This window comes from Gorilla gorilla, chromosome 19 (genome assembly GCF_029281585.2).
Source record: "Gorilla gorilla gorilla isolate KB3781 chromosome 19, NHGRI_mGorGor1-v2.1_pri, whole genome shotgun sequence".
Lineage (NCBI taxonomy): Eukaryota > Metazoa > Chordata > Mammalia > Primates > Hominidae > Gorilla > Gorilla gorilla.
Genome location: NC_073243.2, coordinates 34,467,913 through 34,495,448, shown reverse-complemented (window position 1 = coordinate 34,495,448; position 27,536 = coordinate 34,467,913). Strand labels below are relative to the sequence as shown.

Here is a 27,536-nt window from a genome sequence, read left to right as displayed (position 1 = left end):
CTTTTACAGACCTAAAAGTTGTGCTGTCCTCATCACTTTGGCTCTAGCATGTGAACTGGTTGTGTGAACTGTTGGCCGAGGCCTTCCCTTGCAGAATTAAAACAACCTCTGTCTCTCAGTATATGCTCTAGGAAAGTTTTAATTGGCTGAAGACAAAGTAGGCCCAAGAATAATATGATTCGTAAGGGATGGTGAATTTATTATCTTATGCTTGGTGGTCCAGTATATCAGTCGGCTTCAGCTACCATAACAAAATACCACACACTGGGTGGCTTAAACAACAGATACTCATTTCCTCACAGTTCAGAAGGTTAGAAGTCCAAGCTCAAGGTGCTGTCAGGGTTGGTTTCTGGTGATGCCCTTCTTCCCAGCTGGCACACAGCCATTTTCTTGCTGTGTCCTCACATGGCTTTTTCTCTGTGCGTGTATGGAGAGAGCTCTATGGTGTCTCTTCCTCTTCCCACAAGGATACTGTCCTATTGGATTAGGGTCCCACCTTTATCCTCATTTAACCTTAATTACCTCCCTCAAGGCCCTATCTTCAAATATAGTCATATTGACAGTTAGGACTTCAACTTAGGAATTTTGGGGGACAGACTTCAGTCCATAACATGAGGTAAATGTTGTAAGTTTTTTTAAAAATGAATTTTATTGACGTATAATATTTATGTACAATAAAACATATCTTTTTTTTTTTTTGAGATGGAGTCTCACTCTGTTGCCCAGGCTGGAGTGCAGTGGCGCGATCTTGGCTCACTGCAAGCTCCGCCTCCCGGGTTCATGCCATTCTCCTGCCTCAGCCTCCCGAGTAGCTGGGACTACAGGTGCCCGCCACCACACCTGGCTAATTTTTTTGTATTTTTAGTAGAGACGGGGTTTCACCGTGTTAGCCAGGATGGTCTCAATCTCCTGACCTCGTGATCCACCCGTCTCGGCCTCCCAAAGTGTTGGGATTACAGGCGTGAGCCACTGTGCCCGGCCAAAACATATACCTTTTAAAGCAGCGGTCCCCAACCTTTTTGGCACCAGGGACCAATTTTGTGGAAGACAATATTTCCACAGATCGAAGGTGGGGATTGTTTCGGGTTGACTCAAGCACATTACATTTATTGTGCACTTTATTTCTATTATAATTACATTGTAATATATAATGAAATAATTATACAACTCACCATAATGTAGAATCAGTGGGAGCCCTGAGCTTGTTTTCCTGCAATTAGATGGTCCTGTCTGGGGGTGATGGGAGACAGTGACAGATCATCAGGCATTAGATTCTCATAAGGAGTGTGCAACCTAGATCCGTTGCATACGCAGTTCACAGTAGGGTTCGCACTTCTATGAGAACCTAATGCTGCCACTGATCTGACAGGAGACGGAGTTCAAGCGGTAATGTGAGTGAGGGGCAGTGGCTATAAATAGAGATGAAGCTTTGCTTGCTTGGCCTACCGCTCACCTCCTGCTATGTGGCCCAGTTCCCAACAGGCCACGGACTGGTATGGGTCCATGGCCCAGGGGTTGGGGACTCCTATTTTAAAGTGTACAGTTTGATGAGTTTTGACAAAGTAAGTCATCTTGTAATGTGTCCACATAATCACCACCACAGTCTAGATATAGACCAGTTCTATCAGCCTGAGTCATGTGCTCCTTCCCAGCCAATTCCCAACCCCCACCAGAGACCCCAAGTAACCAGTGTCTTCCTTCCATTCCACTAGACTAGAGTTGTCTGTTTTAGAGTTTCATGTCAATAAAATCATACACATAACCTTTTGTGTCTGTCTTGTTTCACCCAGTATAAGGATTTTGATTCATACATGTTGTTGTGTATATCAGTAGTTTGTCACTTTTCATCTTTGAGTAGAAGTCTATTTTATGGGTGTACCACAATTTGTGTATTTACTCACCTACTAATGAACATTTGGGTTGTTTCCAGTTTGGGGCTATTATTTTAAAAGCTACTATGAACGTCCATAGATAAGCCTTTGGCCATTTTCCATTATGTTCTTATTTCTCTTGGGTAAGTGCCTAGAAATGAAATTCCACCTTTCCATGGTAAGTGTATGTTTTTAATAAGAAAATATTAGAGACTGCTGTCCTTAAAAGAGATTGTAGTAATTTACATTCCCATCAGTAATGTACGAGAATTCCAGTTGTTCTATATCTTGCTAACACTTGGTATTGTCAGTCTTTTTCATTTTAGCCATTTTAGTGGCTGTATGCTGGTATCTCATTGTGGTTTTATTTGCACTTCACTGATGACTAATTGATGCTGAGTCTTTTTTATATGATTACTGACCATTTTTATTTCTTGTATTATGAAGTATCTGCTCTAAATATTTTGCCCAACTTTTAAAATTGGGTTGTTTGACTTCTGATTATTGACTTGTAAGACTTTTAAAAATATATTCCAGATACAAGTCATTGGATGTATATTTCTCCCAGTCTGTGGCTTGCCTTTTTATTTTCTTGAAGATATCTTTAAAAGAGCAGACTTTTACATTTTCAATGAATTGCAATTTATCATGTTTTTCTTTTATAGTTCATGCCTTTTACATTCTTTTAAAGAAATCTTTGCCTACCTCAATTTCACAAAGATTTTTTTCCTATGTTTACTTCTAGAAGCTTCCTTCTTAAATTCTATGATCCATTTCAAGTTAATATTCATGTATGGTGTAAAGTAAGGGTGGAAGGATTTTGTTTTTTTGCTTGTTTTGTTTATGCATTTGGATACTCAGTCATTCCACCACCATTTGTTGAAAAGACTATACTTTCCAAATTAAGTTACTTTGGTAGTTATACTGAAAATTAATTGACCCTATATGCATGGGTCTGTATCTGGACACTATTTTATTCCATTGATCTATTTGTTTGTCCTTATGCCAATACCGCTCTGTATTGTTTACTGTGGCTTTGTACTAAATTTTAAAATCAGGCACTGTTTGTCTTCTTTGTTCTTTTTCAAAATTCATTTGATTATTCTAGGTCAATTGCATTTCTACATAATTTTTATAATCATTTTGTCAATTTTTACAGATATAAACCTGTTGGGTTTTGATTGAGATTGTATTGAATCTATAGATCAATTTAGGGGGAACTGACATCTCAGCAATAAGGAGCTTTCTGATACAAGAACATTGTATATCTCTATTTAATTAGACTTTTAAATTTCTCTATCAGTGTTTTATAGCTTTCAGTGTGAAGGTCTACAGAAAAATTTTATGCTTTTTAATATTATTGTAAGTAGTATTTTGTATTTCAATTTCCAATGGTTCATTGCTGGTATATAGAATACAATTGACTTTTGTTTATTGACCTTGTATCCTGTGATTTTATTATACTCACTTATTAGTTCTAGCAGCTGTTTTTGTAGCCTTTAGCATTTTCTATGTGTACAATTATGTTGTCTGTGAATAAACAGAATTCTACTTCCTCTTTCCCAGATTGTATCTTTTACTTCTTTTTCTTGCTTTATTTTATTGGCTAGAGCCCCCAATGTAGCTTTGGTGATAGTGCACACCTGTGTCTTGTTCCTGATCTTAGGGAAAAGGCATTCAATCTTTTAAGTATGATGCTTACTGTAGGGTTTTTGCATAGGCTTTTTATCAGGTTAAAAAAAGTTTCCTTTCTCGACTTACTTATTGAGAATTCTTATTGTAAATAAGAAGTGAATTGTCAAAAGATTTTATTACACCTATCGAAATGATGTTTGTTTTTTCCTTTGTTCTTTTACAATGGTGAATCACATTGACTTTTTTATTGTGGTAAAATACCCATAACATGAAATTCAGATTTGTAACAATTTTAAAGTGTACAATTAAGTAGTATTAAGTATGTGCACAATGTTGTGCAACCATCACCCCTATCAAGTTCCGGAATTTTTTTAATCACTCAGAAAGAAACCCCATGACCATTCGGCAGTCACTTTACATTCCCCAGCCCCTGGCAAGCACCTGCTCTCTGTCTCTGGATTTGCCTATTCTAGATATTTCATATAAATGGAATCATAATAGTGGCCTTTGTGTCTGGCTTCATTCACTTAGCATTTTTTAAAGGTTCATTCATGTGATAGCGTGTATTGGTGCTTCATTTTTTTAAATGGCTGAATAATATTCCATTGTATGGATATACCACATTTTGTTTATTCAGTCATCTGTTGATGAACATTTGAACTACTTCTACCTTTTGACTATTGTAAATAGTGCTGCTATTAAACATTTAAGTACAAGTTATTGTTTGAACACCTGTTGTCAGTTCTTTGGGGTATAAGCCTGGGAGTGGAATTGCTGAGTCATATGGTAACTCTCTTTACCTTTTAGGAACTGCCAAACTGTTATCCACACTGGCATTATGTTTTAGTTTGTGCTGCTATAACAGAATACCTGAGGCTGGGTAATTTAAGAGAATAGAAATTTATTTTCTCTCAGTTCAGGAGGCTGGGAACTCCAAGATCAAGGTGCCTGCATCCACTGAGGGCCTTCTTACTATGTACTCCAGAGAAGAGGAAACACATGCCCTCACATGGCAGAAGGCAGAAGGGCGAGAGTACAAGAGAGATCGAACTTAGCCTCAAGTCGTTTATATAATGGCATGAATCCATTCATGAGGGCAAATACCTGCCATTAGGCCCCCCGCCAATACAGTTGCATTAAGCATCAATTTTCCAACACATGAATTTTGGGGGGATGCGTTCAAGCCATAGCATTCTACCATTTTACTTTCCCAACAGCAATGTTTAAGGGTTGCAGTTTCCCCATATCATTGCCAACACTTTTTTTTTTCAATTATAGCCATCCTAGCAGATTTGAAGGGACATTTCACTGTAGTTTTGACTTTATTTACATTCATTTTACAGTTGACCCTTGAACACTGTGGGGGTAAGGGATGCTGACCCCCTGCACGGTAAAAAAAGAAATCAATATATAACTTTGAACTTCCTAAAAACTTGAGACCAATAGCCTATTGTTGACCAGAAGCCTTCCCAATAACAAAAAGTCAATTAACACATATTTTGCATGTTATATATATTATATACTATAGTCTTATGATAAAGTATAGAGAAAAGAAAATGTTATTAAGAAAATCATAAGGGAGGGAAAATATATTTACTATTCATTGTGTGAAAGTGGATCATCATAAAGGACTTCATTCCTGTTGTCTTCATGTTGAGTAAACAGAGGACAAGGAAGAGGAGAGGTGATCTTGTTATCTTAGGGGTGGCAGAGGCAGAAGAAAATCTGCGTGTAAGTGGACCCACAAAGTTCAAACCCGTTGTTCAAAGGTCAACTGTAGTTTTCAATTCAATGGAGTTTTGTATTTCTCTAGTGACAAATGATGTTGAGCATCTTTTCATGTGCTCTTTGGCCACTTGTATATCTTCTTTGTACAAATGTCTATTCCAGTTCTTTGTCTCTTTTTGAATTGGATTGTTCATTTTTTTGTAGTTGAGTTATAAGAGTTTTCTTTTTAGTATACACTAGATACTTGACCCTTACCGAATATATGATTTGCAAATATTTTCTCCCATTCTTTGCATTGTGTTGTTACTCTCTTGATAGTGTCATTTGATGTACAAAAACTTTTTAATTTTGATGAAGTCCAGTTTAGTTTTTCTTTTGTGGCTTGTGCTTTTGGTATCATATTTAAGAAACTATTGTCAAATCCAAGGTCATGAAAATTTGTTCCTGTGTTTTCTTCTGAGAGTTTTATAGTTTTAGCTTTTAAGTTTAGTTTTAACATGTTTTATGGTTAGTTTGTACATGGGATGAGGTAAAAATACAATTTCATTCTTTTGCACATTGATTGATTTTTGAATGTGAAACTAACTTTGTGTTTTTGGGATAAAAACCGCTTGGTCATGGTGTACTACCTTTTTATTCTATTTCTGGAGGTTTGGTTTGCTCAACTGTGTTAAAGATTTTTGTGTCTATGTTTAGGGGTATTTTTATCTGCACTTTTCCTTTTTTGCAAAATCTTTTTTTCCTTGTCTTTGGTATTTGGATAATGATGGCCTTATAACATGAGCTGTGAAGGGCTTCCTACGCTCAATTTTATGGAAATGTTTGTGTAGGGTTAGTATTATTTCTTCTTTATATATTTTGTAGACTTCACCTGAGAATGTTTCTAGGATTGGAGTTTTCTTTGTGAGCAGGCTGTTAAACACAAATTCAGCTTCTTTAGTAGAGGGAAATCTAGATTTTAAAATATTTCTTCTTGAGTATTTCTTTGGATATTTTTGGATATTTCTAGGGAAATGTCTATCTAAATTGTGAATCTGTTGACATAAATTTGTTTCTAATATTCGCTTATTATTCCTATTAATAGTTTAGGGTCTTGATATCACTAATTGATGTATTTTATCTTTGTTTATTGACCAGTCTTGCTAGAGGTTTATCTATTGTATTGACCTTTAAAAAAAACTTTTTTTTTTTTTTTTTTTTTTTTGAGATTGAGTCTCACTCTGTTGCCCAGGCTGGAGGGCAGTGGCATGATCTCAGCTCACTTCAACTTTCATCTCCTGGTTCAAGTTATTCTCCTGCCTCACCCTCCCAAGTAGCTGGGATTACAGGCATCCACCACCATGCCTGGCTAATTTAATTTTTTTTTTTTTAGTAGAGTCGGGGTTTCACCATGTTGGACAGGCTGGTCTCGAACTCCTGACCTCAAGTGATCCACCCACCTTGGCCTCCTAAAGTGCTGGGAGTACAGGTGTGAGCCACCACATCTTGCCCAGCTTTTTTGTTTATTGCATTTGTCTATTGTTTACCTATTTACTATGTATTAATTTCTGTTTCTATACTTACCATATCCTTCTTTCTTTTTAGTTTAGATTTAATTTGTTTTCTTTTCCCCTAGTTTCTTAAGGTAGAATCTTAGATTATTGGATTTGGACCCACTTTCTGTTCTAACATAAGCTTTTATCCCCTTTATCATTTTTATTGTGTCTCTTTGATTGTTCTCTCTTTTCTTCATTAGTCTGGCTAGCGGTCTATCTATTTTGTTAATCTTTTCAAAAAACCAGCTCCTGGTTAATTAATTAGCATGTCTTTGAGTTCACTGATCTTTTCTTCTGTTGTGTCTAATCTGCTTTTAGTTCCATCCAGTGACCATTTCATTTCAGAACTTGTATTTTTCATTTCTAGAAGTTCTATTTGATTCTTTTTTTATATTTTCCATTTCTCTTCTCACAATGCTTGTTTTTTTCAATACTTGGACAATAATTATAACAGTTGTTTTGATGTTCTTGTCTGCAAATTTCTGTCATTTCTGTTTCTATTGATTTTCCTTTTGATTATTAGTCACATTTTCCTGCTTCTTGGGATATCTAGTGATTTTGATTATATGCTAGACATTGTGAATGTCTAAGTTTTGTTGTCTTTCTTTAATGAGTGTTGGATTTTGTTTTGGTACACAAGTTAATTTTGGTTCCATTTAATCCTTTCAAGGTTTGTTTTTGAGCTTTTAAAGGTAGGTCTGCAGTATTTTCTCTAGGGATTCTTTAACCTTTTTATTAAGGTATGACCCAACTGGATTCTCTACTGAATGCCCTGAGTGACCAACAAAGACAATCCTTTTTGGCTGGTAGAACTTGGATAGCTCCTAGTTCTGTGTGAGCTCTGTAAACTGTTTGCTTATAGCTTTTCAGTCACTGTTTCTGGTCTAAGGAATTTCACCCTACTCCTACATATTTTAGTACCTACTAAACTCTCAAGTGCCCCTCTATGTTTCTTTCATAAGTATTTCCTTCTTTCTGAAATACTGCCCCATAAATCCCAGCTACAAAAGACTGTCTGAGCCATGATTTTGGTCTTCTCACATCAGTGAAACCACTGTGCTCTGCCTTGAACTCCTTTCCTTCTATGAGACATTGAATTTGCCTCCACGGTGAAAGCTGGGGTAGTCATATTGTATATTCCATCTGTTTCCCTTCTCTTATGAATTATAGTCCTGAGCCACCTATTTTTCAATGTCTGATAATAGTTATTTCACACATTTTATCTGATTTTCTAGTTGTGAATGGAAGGAGGGTAAATTTGGTCCCTGATTATTCATCAGAAGTCCATGTTGCAAATTTTTATTCATGATCCTATCCAAAAGGTTGCCATTTCTGAAAATGCTGTTCTATTTGAAGATGTCTTCTGGGACATTTTTTTTTCTCCATTCTTCTTCTACAACTTAAAACTATGGATATTCCAAATAAATTTGTGAGAACTATACTGCATTGTTTCTGGTTTTTGTTGCAGAATTGTCTGTTTTCCCATAGTGATCCCTATGTCTTATTCGTCTTTTCCCACACACCCACTTCAAATAGGGCTAATGTGACTTTTTGATACAGGATTTAGGCTACGAAATGGCTCTCAGACCTTTCCAGGGGAGTTTCTAAGTCCCTTATAGCTGGAGTTCTAAGAACAGCCACTCAAGGCTTGCTTCCACCATTTCTTAAAAGTGAGAATTACTTGTAGATGTGGCATCTCTAACATCATTGCTTTATACTCACTCGAACATACAGTGGGAAACAGAGGCTATTAAAAATGTAATCAATGTGAAAATTCATGCCATCTGAATCGTACGAGTATGTAAGGGATTTGAGTTCCTTACAGAATTTTCTGTAATTTAATACTTCAAATGACTTATAAATGTATATACTTCTCTTTCACAAAAGTGTTACGAGAAGGAAAATCTTAAATACTAGCTTGATTTCTTAATTTAATAACAAAAAACAGTTCTCATAACATGTATCGCCTAACATGTCACTTTCACTTTAAAAGTCTAAAGAGTTGAGGTTTATTTCTTTTCTTTTAAAGTTGATGTTTATGTTGGTGATTTAGAAAAGATCAGATCCCCTGTTATGAAGGATCTTAACCTTGTCTTTTAGATTTCCGTGATAAATGCAGTACATGTAGCATTAGCCATATTTCTTTTTTAGAGGCCTATGTAGGATATTTATAACCTGTAAAAGTTTGATGACTGCATGCTCAGGAGAAAGCAAGTAATTACCTAGCCAAGCTAGGTGGGTGTTCAGGTTAATGGTAAACAGAAAGGAGATGTTGAAAGATTTCATATCTAAAGGGTAAAAACACAAGAGAAGTATATAGAGATAAAATATGTAAAGTATAAGACTGTTACATAGTAAGCTACCTCCGAAGTAGCAGCCATTTGTTATTATTTTTCTGCCAGTATTTTGAAAATAATTGTATCTGTTTTGTGTACTTAAACTGGATTGAATTTACACTATCTCCCCCTGCCCTGTCCTCCAGACCTCTGCTTCCTAGAACTTTATTTATTGTTCTTCAAACATAATGGGACTTTTGTCTTCTCAGATTTAAACTCTATATAGTAAAAAAAAAAAAAAAAAAAAAAAAAAAGAGAAAGAAAATCAAGTACTGTACTGGAAATTTATATCATTCTGCTGGTGTGTATTTAAACATTAAGTTTACTTCTACAAATAAGCCTCTCCTTCCCCTAGCCCCACTCCCACATCTCAGAAAAGGTAAAGGGGACTATTGAAAACCTGTCCTTAGAAGTCCTTGGTTTTGTGAGGCTTGCAGACATCCTAAAATTCACAACCTTATATTTTGTTTCAGAAAATGAAACATCACAGGTGAAGGGCTTTTTTTAAAAAAAATTTGTTTTGTTTTGTTCTGTTCTTTGTCATTGTTTTTGTTTTGCAACATCTTACTACGTGTACAGAAGTAGTTTTCAAAGTGCGATCCCTGAGTAAGTAGCACTAACATCACCTGGGAATTATGTAGAAGTGCAAGTTCTCAGGCCTCGCAGTCTGTGTTTAGGCAGTTTGGGTATACGCTAAAGTTTGATAGCCACTAGTGTCAAGTACCCTGGAAAGCTCTCTCACATCTTACTGAATCTATTTCTGTCTATGATATTTTATAAGCCTCAAATATGAGGTATGAAGAAGTAATCAGTCATGCCCCCAGTGACTGTTGCCTTGGAGATGTTTAATGGTGTGACATGGGAAGTGCCATGCTGCAGAGCAAATGTCAAACCCCAAGAAGGGAGAGACTTTCCGCCACAAGCTTCCAGAGCACCTCCTTTCACAGCCCTAGCAGCCACGGTGTAAGAAGATTAAGAAACCAGAACCGCAGAAGGTACTAAAGAAGCAGGGCCTTCAGGCAGAGCTGCAGCCTCGAGGCACCTTAAGCTAGTTAAGAAGTAAGATCCCAGGGCTCAAAAGCAGTTCTTGAAGCAAGAGTATCAAAAGGCTGACTTTAGCAATCCAGACATGGAGCAAAAAACTAGCATCACTGCGTAGGCCTGACTGTGGGGAAGCCCAAGGAAGTCTTGGCAGAAACTGTTTACTTAGCCACACTGGAAAAGGGCGATGGTGCGTTTGTCAGCAAAGAGGACCTGAAGGCTGACATATCTATCTGTCCTCCTCATAAAGGCTCATTATTCGTTCAGCAAATATTGAACATGTACCATTTCTCGTTCTAAGTACTACAGATCCAGCAGCAAACACAAAAGAGGTTGCTGGCCTCATGTCTCTCACATTCTAATCATGTTCTGGGGAGAGTTCAGTGTCAGCACTGGCTTTGGGTGGACAGTTTCTGGTTTCTAGACTCAAGATTCTGGGTCCCAGAAAGTGCAAATCCAGATGAAGAATTCCCTTGATTGACAAAGCTTATTTCTCCTGGAAGTGCTCCCCAATCTCATTTGCATTTTGTCCTAGACATCTAACCTGGAAATTTTGCAATCAGTTTTGATATCACTGGCTCCCTGGCTCCTTATCTAATCAGGCACCAGATCCTAAGGATTCGTTTTCAGTAAGGTCCATGGAATTCCCCTCCCCACCCTTTTTTTCTGTTTTTACAAATTCCATCTACTCAATGTCTCTGTATTTGTTTGCTAGGGCCGCCATAATAAAATAGCACTGACTAGGTGGCTTAAACAACAGAAACTTATTTTCTCACAATTCTGGAGCCTAGAAGTCTCAGGTAAAGGTGCCAGCAGGGTAGGTGTCTGGTGAGGCCTCCCTCCTCAACTTGCAGGTGGTGCATTCTCTCTGTGTGGTCTTTTCTCTGTGTGCATGCAGGAGAGAGTGGGCAATCTCTGCTGTCTCTTCTTTTTATAGGGTTACCAGTCTTATTGGATTAGGGCCCCACCCTTATGACCTCGTAACCTTAGTTACCTCCTAAAAGGCCCTGTCTCCAAATATAGCCACAGTGGGGGTTGGGCTTCAAAATACAAATTTTGGGAGGCCACAATTCAGTACAGAACAATCCCTATTATCCCATTCCTGGGTTATTATAGATCCTTACTGATCTTCATTCCTGACTTGCTTCGCCAGTCCTTCTTGAATATGCAACTGGATTCATTTCAGTAAAATAGTACAGTTGACTCTTGAACACCATGAGTTTGAACTGTGTGGGTTCACTTTCATGTGGATTTTCTTCTGCCTCTGCAATCCCTGAAACAGCAAGATCAACCCCTCCTCCTCTTCCTCCTCAGCTTACTTAACATGAAGATGAAAAGAATGAAGACCTTAATGATGATCCACTTTCACTTAATGAATAGTAAATATATTTTCTTTTTTTCATGTTTTTCTTAATAACATTTTCTTTTCTCTAGCTTACTTTATTGTAAGACTATAGTATATACTACATATAACATGTAAAATATGTGTTAATTGACTGTTTATGTTATCTGTAAGGCTTCTGGTCAATAGTAGGTTATTAGTAATTTTTTTTTTTTTTTTTCTGAGACAGAGTCTCGCTCTCTTGCCCAGGCTGGAGTGCAGTGGTGTGATCTAGGCTCACTGTAACCTCTGCCTCCCAGGTTCAAGCGATTCTCCTGCCTCAGCCTCCTGTGTAGCTGGGACTACAGGGGTGTGCCACCATGCCTGGCTAATTTTTGTTTTTAGTAGAGATGGGGTTTCACCATGTGAAAGTGGCCTCAAGTGATCCGCCCACCTTGGGCTTCCAAAGTGCTGGGATTACAGGTTAGAGCCAATGTGCCTGGCCTGTAGTTAAGTTTTTGAGGAGTCAAAAGTAACATGTGGATTTTCGACTGTGTAGCAGTTGGTGCCCTTAACACTGTGTTGTTCAAGGGTCAACTGTATTTTAAAGTTACAGTCTTATTGAAAACATCAGTGATTTCTAATGACTAGAATTTAGCCAAACTGCTTAGTCTGGCATTTGGCTCCCTGGTCATAGTCTCCCTTGTCAGCCAAAATAATGTTATTCTCTTCTTCCATACCACAAACCTTTTTGAGTCATCTGCCTCTTTGTTCTTCAAGCATTTAGCAAGTGTTCCCACCTCTAGGCCTTAAGCACATTATTCTCTCTGGAATGTCCTCTTTCCCACTTATTCAAATACTGCCCTTTCTTCCAAGAGCTATACTCTGTCTCCTCAGTGGCATCTCCCGGATAATTTCCACCCACAGTGATCTTTCTCTCTGGGCTTGGATTAATTTTTCAAAGCAAATGTTAACGCAATTCTCTTGTGTGTATGTTTGTGTTCCTAACTGAATTGTCTGAGGGCAAATACTAAGTCTTTTACTTCTTCGTATCCCTCACAGCACCTGGCACAGTGGTGGTTCTCAAACCATGTTCTCATGGCATCATAGCTGGCTGGCTGGATGGATGGAAAAAGAATGATATTCCCTTTGATAAAGTTTTCTGGGAATCTTAGCTTAAATTCACGTCCTCTGAGAAAACTTTCATCGTCCTACCCCAGTCTCACTCTATCACATCAACATAATTTAAATCCCTATATAACCTTCATCACTACCAGAGAATTTGTTTGTCCTTCCAACGCCCCCTAATATCCTAAACTCCATAGAAATAGGGACTGTTTCTGTCTTGTTTCTCAGTGCTTAGTTAGCATGTGATACACGGTAGCCACTCAGTAAGCATTTACTGAATGAATGGATGAATTTAGCATCATATTAGTGTAATGAAATCTTCTGGAATGGATGATATGCCTAGCAAGGTGTGCATGCAGGCAGGAGAGGGCCTGCTTAGAAACCTGAACTTTAAAAAATTGCCCATGAGACATTTAGGAAAGCTCACACTCATTTAGAAACAGAAGTGCCTTGTGCCTTGCTTTATAGATTGTAAATGTTAAAAAAAAATTGGTATAAATTAATAATTTGTACCCTGACTTAGTTTTTTTGTTTTTTTTTTTTTGTACCTTGACTAAGAATACCTAAAAACCTCAAAGTGCTATGTGAGAGTATTCATGGAGGCTGGGCGCAGGGGCTCATGCCTGTAATCCCAGCACTTTAGGAGGCCGAGGCAGGCAGAGCACCTGAGGTCAGGAGTTCAAGAACAGCCTGGCCAACATGGTTAAACCCATCTCTACTAAAAATATAAAAAAATTAGCCGGGTGTGGTGGCATGCACCTGTATTCCCAGCTATTTGGGAGGCTGAGGCGGGAGAATCACTTGAACCTGGGAGGCGGAGGTTGCAGTGAGCCGAGATCGCACCACTGTACTCAAGCCTGGGTGACAGAATGAGACTGTCTCAAAAAAAAAAAAAAAAAAAAAAGTATTCATGTTAATCATTTGGCAAACAACAATATTTTTTGCAAGACAATGGATTTGTTTTCTAAATCTAGATTTTCATACAGGATGTTTCCTTAAGGGTGGTAGAACCTACAGCGACTTCCATTACATAGAGAAGTTGTTTCAGAGTCTTCCACCTTCATTTCTTTTTTCTTCTTCCAGTGTTATCATCCCTGCCTTAGGAGACACTGTCTAGTTACCCTGTCTGCTCACTGCCTTCTGGTGCCACCAAGTTTAGTTCTGCCTCTGTGCCTTTGTTCATGCTGTTCCTGTGATTGAAAAGTTCTTGTTGAGGCCCAACTGACATGCCGCCTTCTTCCCTTCCCAATGACCATAACTACTACAAAAGAATTGACAATACCACTCATCTTTGTTCTGGCCCCTTGACACTCATGGATTGTACTATATTCTCATGTGTAAGTCCTGTCTGCCTGATTGCTCTATAAGTTCCTTTGGAGTAGGACTGCACCTTGTGTTTCATTTCTATATCCTTTTATGTCTGATGCTTTTGTGAAATGTATTTGTAAGACTTTAGGAAATGAATGTTCCATCTCTCCTAGCCTGACTATTGGGGTCCAAAGTTCTGGAGGTGAGTAGCATTCTGGAGTCTCTCTGCAGGGCTAATCCAGCCCCTCCCTGTGGGGTGCTTGTTAACAGGAAGGACAGATCACTTTTGTACTATGCAGACTCAGGACCCAGCACTCGGTGGCCTCCAAGTTTCATGATGTTGACCTAAGGAAGTCAGATGTTGGCTGACCTCCTCCTACACATTCTCTGTTTGCATTTTCTACAACTGGCAAGAGAAAACCGTTCTATGGGCCAAATCCTCTCCTTAGTTTCACTTGGCCTATGGCAAAAGGTCCAAGAAGTGATGCACCTATAGTTTAAAATACAACTTATTTTTACTGTCTTGAAAGAACTGTCTCCGTAAACTCACTTGGTAGGACTATTTCACCATGAAAGTGGCTTCCCATGGCTTTCTTTGTCTCTCACTTTCTTTTTTCCTCTCTGGGTGTCTGGTTCTGTGAGGTTTCCTTTATAAATGTGTAGGCATTCATTTCTCTGTCTCCACCTATCTCTGATTCTCTCCCTTTTAAATTTATTTTCCATCTTTTACCTTCTGTCCAAAGGAAAAAGAAAATCAATGGAAATCCATAAAAGGAAATAGAGTTACCTAAATACTTTTTGTGGAGAGAATTAGGAAATATTACACTTACTCATTTACATGGTTTTTTATGCACTGAAACTGTTTTTCAGAAAAATAAATTTGTCGTTTCTTGTCTACACCACTTTATACTCACTTATGAACCTCAACATATGTTCATACATTGTCTATATTTGTAATCAATCTATGTACGTATCTATTTTTAACCTAACATTGTTTTGTTAGGTTTTATATTACTATAAATAGTAATATTTATATGTGATTTGTTGAGCCATTCCCTAAGTGTTTGATGGTTGAATTATCTCTAGTTTCATTATCGTAGACAACATTGCTACCAACAACTTTGTACAAATTATTATATTTTATTATTCTGGCTTTTTCTGATGTACATTACCAAAAGACTACCATGATGTAATCAAAGGCATTCACTGACTTTAAAAACTAAAAACACAGAGCATAAAACTCTATTAAAAACAAACAAATAAAATAACGCCTTCCATTTTGGGTTATAACAGTTAAGATAAAGGCAAAAGACAAAGAAATGGGAGAAAATTATTCATTCATAAATTCAACAAATATTTGAGCACCTACCATGTCCTAGGCACTGTTCCAAAAGTATGGGATCCATCAGTGAATAAGAAGCCCCCAAACCCCTGCCTTTGTAGAGCCAATATTCTAGTGGGAGAAGGCAGACAATAAACATAATAGTAAGTGAGTTAATTATATAATAAGTTGAAAGGTGATATGTGCTATGAAATAAGAAAAATAGCAGGCTAAGGGGAATCAGGAGTGGTAGAGGAACAATAGAGCTATGTGGGTTGCAATTTCAAACACGGGTTGGGAATAGGCATCACTGAGTAGGAAACGTTTGAGCAGAGACTTGAAGGAGGTAAGGAAGTTAGCCTTGCAAGTACTGATGAAGCTGCACAACAGGCAGAGGGAACAGCTACTGGCTAACAATGTTGGATATCCTGGAGAGACAATGAGGAGGCTGGTGGGGCTGGAGAAGTGAGGGTGGGCTCAGCAAGGTCGCCAGGATCCACATCGGGTAGGGTCTTCGAGGCACTTATAGGGACTTAAACTTCAAGGAGGCTGTGGAAAGGTTATACTAGATTCACTTTCTTTGAAAGGACAGATGCTGGACCTGTCCTTAACCCCTGAACAAAGTCTCTGGGATGGAACTAGGGAACTGTTGTATTTCTGGCAAATCCTCAGGGTGGTTCTGTTGTGCACGTGGATTCAGGACTACTCTTTCTGTTCAAAAGTCCCACAATTCTAAATATAAAATAATTTAATAAAATGAAGCAAAAATTTCACAGCATTCTCGAATGTTGGTGATTTAGAGACTCTGGAGATCATCTAGGAAATTGAAGCCCAAAGGTTAAGTGACTTGCTCAAGGTTACACAGCCACAAGAGGCAGAACTTGATTTCAGATTCACTCGTCTAACCCTGAATTCAATGTACCTTCCACTGTACTGGGCTGCTTAATAAACGGTATCATTTCACTTATCAGGTGGTTAGATTTCCAATAGCTCCACCATTAGGGACACAGTTTGAATCCAGAAGCTCTATAAGGTTGATTGGTTGATTAAATATTTGGTTATCTAAAAATCAATCAGATAGCTGCTGTTGTTTTAACCTTTACAGCTAAGAATCATTCAAAATGTATTAATCACATTTTCTGCTTCTCTAGAGGAATTCTGAAGAGTCATGCCATCTTAGAATTGGAAGGGACCTTAATTGTTCAGGATCTTGCAGTGCCTGTGGGCCATAATTTTACAGTTAGCTCTTATTTAATACTATTATAAAACACACAAGCCATTCAGGTGACCCTGGACATATTGGAGGTTTTGTTTTACAATATGTTTCTGATTTAGTTTACTTTCTTTTGATTTGCTTCTTGGATATTTTCTGTTGCTAAATTCTTCTCCACTTAATTATTTTTTTAATAATGTTGGTCTTTCTGGCCTTATTCTGTAACTTAGGCCTAATTTTTATCAACAGTGTCTGAGCTTGTAGTCTTTGCTGTCACCTGGGATGCATTGAAGTGGTCAGTGGCAATTGGTTCAGAAATCTCTTCTATGGGTCAGAACTCAGGCTTCAGAACTAAGCTGTGGAAATGATTTCAGTTAAACCATTTCCCCTCCACTTGCACACTTCTGCAAGTTTCAGCAGCCAGATCTGTTCCAGCAATGGGGGCAGGTTGCACATTCCCACTGAGAACACTTGGTGGAGATTATAAGGACACATTATTTTTTTCTTTCACTAAGCCAGAATTGGCAGTTGAAGATGTGTTTGAGCTACTGTCTGCTTTGGGAATGGGAAGAAAAATGTATATCTAGTGCATTTCCCCTTCTATCTTCTATTCCAACAAAGAAGTTGCAGTCAATGAAAGTCACTGGTCCTAATATGAACTGTTCAGTTAACCCACTAAAGCAGCCTAGTCCTATTCACTAGCTACCTTGAGGTCACCTACTCTTTCAAGGCTTAATTATTGTTATTTTTTAATGTAGAAAGTTCAACCTAAATTTGTTTCTGGGTGACTTGTAGCTTCATGATTCAGCTCCTAATGTTCTCCACCAGAAGATTGGTTGTAATTTCTGTTTCATCACAGTCTTCTTGCCTTTCAAAGCCTCAGTGAGTGACTGGTGCTTTTTTCTGGGTAGTTTCATTGCATTCCTAGAGAAAACTCTGAAAAAGTAGACATGTGTCATGAGAATATGCATGGCTCTAAATTTCAGTATGTGAAGGCTGTCATTGATAGCTCCATGAAAGGTAATGACTGAAATGCTATATGCATTATCACAGGTAAGCTTTAGGAATGATTAAACCCTGACTTGAACGTTACATCAGGGACTAGTATAGAGACTAGTGTTTTTGCAATTTAACTCTGATGTTGTTTTCCCAGGTCCTAAATTGTCCTTTGGAAGTAGAGCAGATGGTTGCTATGAGGCTTAGTTTTAAATGAATGACTGTCCCCATATCTCAGTCTCAGCCATTTAATATGGTGTTCTTACAGGCATGGATGGGACAAGGAAACATGGATCTCAGCAGCCTGGAAGGGAACTGTGGTGGAGGCTATGATGCCAGGAAAGGACTTACTCCTCCAGCTACTGGGAGTGCTGCCAGCAGAAAGCCCTTGGCTCAGCTGACATCTCCTAGGGGCAGTGCCTCAGCTGAAGAGAGCCACCTTGCCCAAGGTCGCTGAGGTGGCCTGCATGTAAAGACTGGTCCATGCTGGGGTATAAAGGCCCACCAGAACAACTCAGAACCCAGCCCCAACTCAGAACAACTCTGAAGCATCATCCCACCTTCAGAATCCTCCCTGCAGGGATGCCTGAGGCTTGGTCAATTTCTCCCTCTGCTCAAGCTTGCCTCCCTCCATTCCCTCCCTTTATTTCCTCCCACAAATGTTGACTACAAGAGCACTTCCTAAAAAGCCTCCCTCTGCCTGCTAAACACCATCTCAGAATCTGCTTCTAGGAGGACCCAACCTGTGCAGAAATTTTATGAGCAATTTGCCTGCCCATTAAAAAATACAGCATAGACTTTTTCCAGGCTAGCTGGAGATGGAGTTTTTTTGTATCAAAAAAAGAGAGCTAAACTGAGAAGAGAAGCAAAGGTAGAAGAATAAGGTTAGACTCTCTCTGTATATCTGAATTTGGGATTGGGAATGATATCTTGCTTCTCTATGAAATTTAGAAACTGTCTTTTGAAGTCTTCATCCAGTCACATCCAAGAGTGGTCCAGGAAGAAAAAGGAAAATAAGAATGAAAAAAAAAAAAAAAAACAAACCTTAAAATTGGATACTTCTTTGTGCCTTGCATTAAGCCTCTATGTTACTGCCCTTGTCCGTATAAGCAACTCTAGATAAAATCCTTTCTTAGACCATCTAATTTATCTCCCCGTGCCATTGTGAAAATCGGGCAGGAATTACTGCGGGAACCAGTGACTGAATGGGCAGTGGTGTCTCGCAGCTGTAACTCAGAGTTTACAAGGGAAGGATGAACAGCAGCCATCCTTCTAAAGGCGTTCTTCCTCTCCTCCAGCACAGCTCAGTCTGTGCATGCCTCACCAAGGAGAATGAGGGAAGGCCTTGTTGACTGCCCAGCCCAGAGTGTGAGGAACAGCAGTTGACATGGGCGGCTGGACGGGATAGAAACCAGCATGAACATTTAGTGACACCTAAGGAAGAGGTGAAAATGGGGGAGAAAGCCAAGAACCATCAGACAGCTCCTTTCTGTTCTTGCCTTGGATCTTAGGGGAACGTATGTGTTCAAGGGTGCCTTCCTCCGCAGGGCCTCCCATCCCTTGGCATAAACTTCCAAACGATGAGTAGACATGGAATGGGCTTCTTCTGAAGACTGGGTCACCATCCAACTCAGCCTTCGGAGTAGGCGGTGGGGCTGGGGGAAGAGGACGGAACCATGAGGTCTCTCCATCACTTCCCGGGTGTGTTGAGAGGCAAGCAAATGCGGTGGGTGGGCCTGGGCTGTAGGGCCCCTGCCATTTCGGGAGGGGCCTCCTGGTGTTTAGCTCTGGGATGTGTGAAAATGTGTTGGTGAAAAGCGAGAGGCTTACACAGCCCTTCAGGGGAAGAGGGGCTGGGGTGCTGGGGGCGGCGTCGGGATGAGTGCAGAAGAGACGAGGCCTCTGGACAGCGGAGGAGGAGGGGAGGGCGCCGAGGCGCGGTGCCAGCTGCCGCGCACAGGGGCCCCGTGGCGGAGCCGAGCCGCGGGCACGCTCTGCCCTGTCGGGAGAGCTCGGGGAGCGGCGGGAGGGGCGGAGGGGCGCAGTGGGGCCCGGGCGGCTGCGACCGCGGAGCCGGGGCACCTGAGGAGGAAGGAGGGTGGGAGCGAGGGAGGGAGGGGACGGGCGCAGACCGAAAGTGGGGAAAGAAGGTGCAGGCAGGCGGGCAGGCGGGCGGGCGCCCTGGCCCAGGGCCGCGGGTGCGGGAGCCCGGCGAGGTCGAGCTGGGCGGCGGCGGGGGCCGCGCCGAGGGAGGAGGGGAAGGCGGAGGCGCGGGGAGCGTGTTTGGGGCGCCGCGGCGGGGAGGGTGGCGGCCGCTGGTGCGCGCGGGGCGCTGTGTGTGCGCGCTCCCCCGCTCGGGGAGGAAGATGGCCCAAAAGGGAAAGTTGGGGTGACGCGCGCGGTCCCCGGAGGCTCGGCGGGGGGCACCGCGGCCAGCCCGACGGAGCGGCGGACACACAGGCCGGGGGGCGCGCAGTCCGGGCGCCGCCGCGGCCGCCCCCTCACTGCAGGTGGCAGCGGGTGCGCTGGGTCCCGGCGGCCGCTGGCGCGGGCGGGCGCGCGGGGGAGCCCGGCCGAGGGATGGGCTGCGCCCCCAGCATCCATGTCTCGCAGAGCGGCGTGATCTACTGCCGGGACTCGGACGAGTCCAGCTCGCCCCGCCAGACCACCAGCGTGTCGCAGGGCCCGGCGGCACCTCTGCCCGGCCTCTTCGTCCAGACCGACGCCGCCGACGCCATCCCCCCGAGCCGCGCGTCGGGACCCCCCAGCGCAGCCCGCGTCCGCAGGACCCGCACCGAGCTGGGCAGCGGTAGCAGCGCGGGTTCCGCAGCCCCCGCCGCGACCACCAGCAGGGGCCGGAGGCGCCACTGCTGCAGCAGCGCCGAGGCCGAGACTCAGACCTGCTACACCAGCGTGAAGGTAAATGCCCCGCGCTGGCACACGCCGTGGGGGCCGTCCGCCCCGTCGGCGGGGCTCGCACGGGTAGGGGGCTCTGGCGGAGTTGGGTGACCGTGAGGCGGTTGGTTTGGAGAGGTTGTCACTAAGGAGGAGTTTACTTTTCATTTGTGGAGATGATGGGAGCCCAGGAAATGTGGTCAGAAAAAGGCCCCTGGAGGGGTCCTGGAAGCGTCCTTAGCTGGTCCTGGGGGACCGGGCGGGGAAGGGAGCGCAGAGGGAAGCAGGTGGGCTGGTCTGTTCCTCCTTGAGGGCAGGAAGGCTGTGGCTTGGTTTATGCAGGAAGAGGGGTGGGGACCATTGAGAGCATTCGGTGGCCAGTCCTGTTGAATGAAATCTGAGCACTGAGCTGGATTTGCGTGCCTTGTAGGTGACTGGTGCAGTTGCAGCACCAGGATAGATAGTGCCCCATATTCCGATTTTTACCTGGGATTACCAGCCAGGCTGGAGTCTCAGCACAGGAACCCAGCGTAGGGATTTGTGAATGAATGAGTGTTCGTGTTTTAAGAGATGTGGGAACGGAGCAGAGTGGAACCTGTTGTTTGTCACTGTAACGTTTCTCTGGGTTGGCTGCATCCTAGACAGAATTGAGAGAACCGGGCCATGAGTTCGGAGTGTCAGCAGAGCCACCGTGAGGGGACGTGGTTTCCAGTGCAGTACAGCTGTCTGAGGATGATTCTGCACATACAACTGATCTTCCCAGAGAGTGGGATTTTGAGGAAGTGGAAAAAATTGTTTAGATGGTTAAAGCAGTCGCTAAATATTTATTTCTTAAAGACAGAAGAAAAATAATTATTTAAATAGTGTCCTCCTGTATGTCCTCAAAGTACCGTTAAATCCAAGAGGCTTTTCATTGTGTAAATCTGGGCACTGGGTCTTTTTTCCTTACAGCAAACAAGATAACAATGGCATATCCCATTGTACAGAGAGAAAAAATACTCCTAATGTCAGATAGAATCACAGCCTTTACCTGGTCAATAGGTTACCAAGAACCATTCCATGGATTATTTGTCAAAGACACATTTGTATTTTTAATAGTTAAAAACTTGGTCTTCATTGGATGAAGGCAGCCCACAGTGGAGGAGTGAGGAGAAGGATAACATGTTTTGGCTTCAATCTGGAAGTCCAAAAGTTTTTTAATGAACCTATTTTTTTTTAACAGCATCTGATTGTTTAACATGAAGCTTGACTGATGTTTGCTTGTGGTTGCAGTGTTTCTCTGGCAGTAATCATAATCACCATTATAGTAAAAACATCGTTTATTGAGCACCTACTATGTGCCAGGAGTAAGCTTTCTCTCCTAACTATTGAATGTTAACAGTGTGATCTTAGCATAGCATGTCTGAAGACTAGAGTCTAGGATTTATGACAGTACAAATCTACCAGTTGCCCATTCGTTACAGAGGCATGTGCTGAACGCTATACTTTGCTTTTGTCAAGCTCTCTCTCTCTACCCTCCCTGTTCACACAAAATTAGCTTTAGGAGCAATTTTCAGGGATGAAAATGTTAAATTTGGTGAAAATATTAAGTTGGGATATTATCAGTAAAGACCATCCTTTTGCCTGACGGTTGAAGACCTGAAGCAGTAGTTCAAAATTGTGACAGCTCATGAACTTTGTGATACTTATTTTGGTTGCTCCAGAGAAATTGTGAATTTTTGTTTTCTAGAATATCTATAATCTCAGTTTAGTACTTGGCAACTCTAGCTACTCCATGTTTGTTCAGTAGAAGAAAGAATACTGAATGAACCCGTTCTGTACATTTTTAATACTTGCCTCAAGAGGCTGCTTAGAGACCAAATGAAGTAAAAACTGAAGGGACAATGAGTCCCAATTATTAGCAGCTTGTATAAACTTGTATAAATCTCATTGCTACTTGGCTTAAGTATTAAAAGGCTTGACCTGGGTAGGAGTTGAACTCATTTTGCTTTATCAAGAAGATTCCCAAATAAGAGCTTAATTCACTCTAACCCATTACTGGGAATGTTGGAAATGAAACCGCTGGTTCATTGACTTAACACTACTTTGCATTGTGTCGATCTCAGAAAGTATATATTTGAAGTGAAATTTGAGACCAGAGTTATTTATGCAAATCTTACAGAATTATTATCACAGAACTGCCCTAATATATTTAATAGTATCCTTTTAGGCCTGTAACTCGGTGTTGTATTGTCTTTTCTCAATCTTAAAGTTCACATGTTCTGTGCCCTTTTATTGCTGAGATAATTTTATAAAAACTTTACATTCATTTTTTGTAGACTAAGCATTCTTTTTTTGCTTTAAGAGTTTGAGATAGTTGCTAGGCACGTGGTGGTGCCCCACCCCTTTCCAAAGCACACAGGTGGAAAAATAAAATCTTTACCATTTGGTCCTGTTTACAGTGGTGGAAGGTTGTAATAGTTTCCACCCCCTCCCCCCGACCATTTTACATCAATTATGAAGTGTATCCTCATTATCTACTTGGCCTCTGGTATTCCCCAGAGTGCAAAAATGTGTGCTTGATCTCTCTCTCTCTCTTTTCTAGCAATAATTCATCTCATTAAGCTTTTAGAATGATGAGGCATTATGATGTCAAACATGATGTCAACAGGAACCTTCCTGAATACCTAATTTGCAAAAAAAGGGTTATAAGCATTAATAATTCATATGCAGTACAATGATATCACATGGGTTTCCATTTCTGGTAAGAAGTTAGATTTGTCTCCCAATTGCTGTGAAAATGCAACTTCCTAGCAATTTCTTTCCTTTTTGCTTGCCTTTTCAAAAATAGTACTCCAACAGGAGAATCCTGCAGGATGTTCACTCTTGATATTGTGCCAGTTTTGTAATTCTTGTTCAGAAATCCTCAGAGGAGATGGTTGAACCTCTCTCTGGGAAGAACCAGGGATTCTTACAAGTTTTCTCATACCAGCTGTTCCTACTTGGGAGCATCTGGGACTAGACAGCCAGTTGTAGAGAAGAATCGTTATTGACAATATCGTCAACTTGCTATGACCTCTGTGTAGGTTAACTCTTTTGTGGATCAGACACAGGATGTTGTTAGTTTCCAGATGGCAGCATCACCAGCTCCCTGTTTTCCCTCCATTCATACAGAATGTGCTCATTTGTTCATTCAGTATTTGTGGCCAGACTGTGTTGTAGGTGCTAGCGATTCAGGAAATATCCATGAAATTTGGTAAGCAAAGCCTAATGAGGAGGATAAATCTCCTGTAAAATGGTGTGCCTAAGCCAGTTATTAGTGACTGCTATGTTTTCTGTTCCATAGCATTCCAGAATTTGTGAGGATAATCCTGAGTTGACTATATATAAAAGGAAAATAAATAGATATTCCACTGACCTTATGGTAAATAATAATGAGATTTTATCTGGGGGAGGAGTAGAGCTATTTTGGAAAAAAGTCATTTTTGTTTTCTAAGTCAGTGTTTTGGAGTCAAACTTTACGCAAGAATCGCCTAGAGAGCTTGTTAAAATATAGATTGCTGGACTCCACTCCCAGAGATTCTGATTTAGTAGGTCTTGGGTGGGGCCTGAGAATTTGAATTTCTAACAAGCTTCCAGGAGATGCTGGTGTTGCTGATCTGGGGACCACATTTTGAGAACCACTGCTTTTTACAGTGGTGAATTAAATTATCTGTCTGTTGACCAGGTGAATGAGGTGGGGCCACCTCTAGCAGAGTGCATAGTACCACACTGTCTTTATCTGGAGTACTGGTCATAGCACTGCTTTCATCTTAGTTCACTTCTGTATGGGAAACCTGCTATCCCTGTACAGGAAGTCAAAACTCTGAGCCTCCGAGATTGGCTAAAAAGTCTGTAAGTGAGGAGTGTTGGATCATGTAACCAACTCTGGTTTCTTGAGGTTAAGTTTTCCCCAGGATCCTTTTGGGTTTGTACAGGTCCTAATGTCTTGCTTTGCCACCACAAGAGAAGTCTAAAGCAAGGCTGGATGTTACATGATACAGGCACATATTCTCTTCTCAGCTCTTGGAATTCTTGCTAGGCCTCTCACCATCATTTTTCATTTTAAAATGAAGTATAAAGTTTAATAAGCTCAAGTGAGTCCTGCAAGCTGATTTCATAAAATCCAAGTTTGCCTTCTGCCATTGTATATATGATTACAATTTACTCTCTTCTTTTCCCAGCACATTAATTAGAATGAATGAGCACATTTTCCTTATTTTCATGACTTTCTTCAGTAGTTCCATGAATTTTTAAGGACTATCAGGTAATTCTTCCTTTTGAAGGAAAGTAAGTCCTCAAGCCAGGATGTAACATAGTATAAGCTGCCAGCTGTTCAGAGATGATATAGTTTCTACTGAAATCCTGTTTTGGTGACCACCAGGTATGGCCTGGGCGCCAGCAGGATAGAATATGCTGGTGAGGGCAGGGCAGATTCTGTGGCACTAAACTGGTCATGGGTAAAGGCCAGTAATCAAAATAGTAATCAAAATAGGAAGGAGGGAGTGAGCCCCGTGGAACCAGGTGGGAAGACAAGAGTCCAGAGTTTGTTCAACCAGCAAAGTTGGAGGGGGCCAGGGAGCAGGTGGGAATGTTGGGGCCAGGCAGGCAAGGGAAATCTAGAAATTAGCGGTTCAGCAAAGGTGACAGCTATTGAACCAGGTTGAGACTTCTGATTGGGGAATAAAAGCTGCTTACTTTCTCTTCTATTCAGGAGGCTGTGGTGACCAATCGGAGGGCTGTAGGTAACTTTGTGAACCCAGCACCAAATGACACAAGACCAACCAACCAGTTCTTCCTTGCACCCTGATCAGACAGAGTCTGGGCAGGAAACAGACTGCACATCCAAAAGGGTTAACTCAGAATAATCAAATGAAGGGACTACTGCAAATGTTTTGGCAGGATGAAGGAAAGACAACAAATGATGCTGAAGCACCTTAGGCTAGAAAAAGAGGGAGCTGTTACTACCCCAGAAGAGTCAAGGGGAGGGGGTGTGTATTAGTCTGTTTCACGCTGCTGATAAAGACATACCAGAGACTGGGTAATTTAGAAAGAAACAGAGATTTAATGGACTCACATTTCCACGTGGCTGGGGAGGCCTCACAATCATGGCCAAAGGGGAAAGGCATGTCTTACATGGTGGCAGATGAGAGAATGAGAACCAAGCAAAAGAGGTTACCCTTATGAAACCATCAGATCTCTTGAGACTTATTCACTATCATGAGAACAGTAAGGGGGGAACTGCCCCATGATTCAATTACCTCTCACCAGGTCCCTCCCACAACACATAGGAATTATGGAAGCTACAATTCAAGATGAGATTTGGGTAGGGACACAGCCAAACCATATCAGGGTGGTTATGGGAAGCTGAGAAACCGGGGTAGTTATGGGAATCTGAGAAACCAAACCTGTAGGTCAGGGAAACCCTCAGAAGCTGTAGCCTTCAGGAGTGGGCAGGGAGGGAGCCAAAGCAGTAAGTCCCTTCATGACATTGTCCTCCCTTTCATCAAGCTCCTGCTGGTTTCCACATCTGGAAACCAGAGGGAAAAGGAATCTGTTGACTGGGGTTTTCCAGGGTGCTGAGCAGGGTGGAGAGTGGGTCTGGAGGGGCAAATGAAAAATATCCTGAGCATATCCCAAAGGCTGTTCTTAACAGGCAATAAGAGATGTTCAGTGTTACTGGAGCTACCTCGGTGTAGATAAACTAAAATTGTGATGGGCAGTTTGATGATTGTCTAAAATAATGGCATTTTAAAATGGCCACTTAATTCACTGTTTACAGTTCCTGTTTGATGACTAATGATATTAAAATATGTCCAATTATCTTGGTTGGAGACCTCGAAGTTATTGCTGTAAACATATCCTTCTCTTCAGTTCATTCTGTCCCCTGACTGCTGATACACGTTTTTTATCACTTCCTCTGTCCCCTGCCTGCTGTCCTTCTCCCTATCCTGAACTCAAAGCCCAAGGGTGGAATGGGGGAGAAAGACCTGAGCCTCATAAGAGACTCAGGACCCTGTCTTATCAGTTTATTCCATTTTTTTTCTCAGTTTTTACTTTCCCGCTTTCTATAACCTTCTCTCCACAGGCTCAAAAAGTTAAAAAAATGGATTTTGCTATGTGCTTATAAGGTTATATTTTCAATAAAGAATGTGTACATTTAGAACATATTTAAAAATATTAAAATGTGTCCAGGAATTTATTTTTAAAGATAGGTGTTACCTTTACCCTACAGTGGAAGTCTTGGTAGTTATGTTTTAGTAGAAAACACCAATTTTTTTTTTTTTTGAGATGAGGTCTCACTCTATCACCAGGCTGGAGTGCAATGGTGTGATCTCAGCTCACTGCAACCTCCGCCTCCCAGGCTGAAGCTATCCTCCTGCCTCAGCCTCCCGAGTAGCTGGGACTACAGGTGGTGCCACCACCCTCGGCTAATTTTTTGGTATTTTCTGTAGAGATGGGGTCTCGCCACGTTACCCAGGCTGGTCTCAAACTCCTGAGCTCAAGTTATCCACCTGCCTTGGCCCCCAAAGTGCTGGGATTACAGGCGTGAACCACCATGCCTGGCCCAAAACACTACTTTTCAACAAGTTGTAGTATATATTCATTTAAAATTAGTTGTTCATGGCTCCTTCCCCAGTCTCTTTTTTTCTCCCATCAGCAGATAATAGTCAACTCTTATTTAGGATTTTTCTGCTTTACTCTTTACCATTGATTTCTTTCATCCCCTCCTTTCCACCTCCTTAGGGAGAATGCACAGAAAAGTAGTTCCTGAAGTAGAATTAGCCTACTCTGCTGCAAATTTGCTTTAAGAAGCTTGTGATTGCTGTAATAAAAATCAAGGAACTATTTTGCTTTTGGATAATCCATCAATGAAAATAAGAATATTTCATGGTTGTCTCTTGTTTCCAAGGCGATTTAAGTTTTCGTGCATGGTTTGTACACTTTGCAACAAGGTAAACAGGATAGCTATAATAATATTAGTTGTTATTTAAGTTCTTGCTATTTGCTGAGCACTTTATATACATTGTTTCACCAAATCTGCATGATTTTGCCTGATCTGCTATGAGCTACACATTATTATTTTCACTTTAGAAAAGAGGAAAATGGGGCTGCAAGAGGTGGGATAAATTTCCCAAGGCGAAGACTGAAGTTTGAAGGCAAGAGGGTCCAAATGGTCTCTCACCCCA

General features: G+C 41.2%; 1 protein-coding gene across 13 annotated transcripts in view; it reads left to right on the top strand.

The window, feature by feature from the left end:
• The window catches only part of PDE8B (phosphodiesterase 8B), a 247,997-nt gene that overhangs the window by 10,428 nt on the left and 210,033 nt on the right, over nt 1-27,536 (top strand). For 5 of the 13 annotated variants that reach the window (XM_055366978.2, XM_031003191.3, XM_055366977.2 and 2 more), the window contains exon 1: nt 19,557-20,352. The exons of the other annotated variants lie outside the window; for them this stretch is intronic. In XM_055366978.2, coding sequence (XP_055222953.2) covers nt 20,014-20,352 — 339 coding nt within the window. In that variant the 5' untranslated portion in view covers nt 19,557-20,013. Of the gene's footprint in view, nt 1-19,556; nt 20,353-27,536 lie in introns of those variants that run through there. 13 annotated transcript variants of the gene reach the window in all.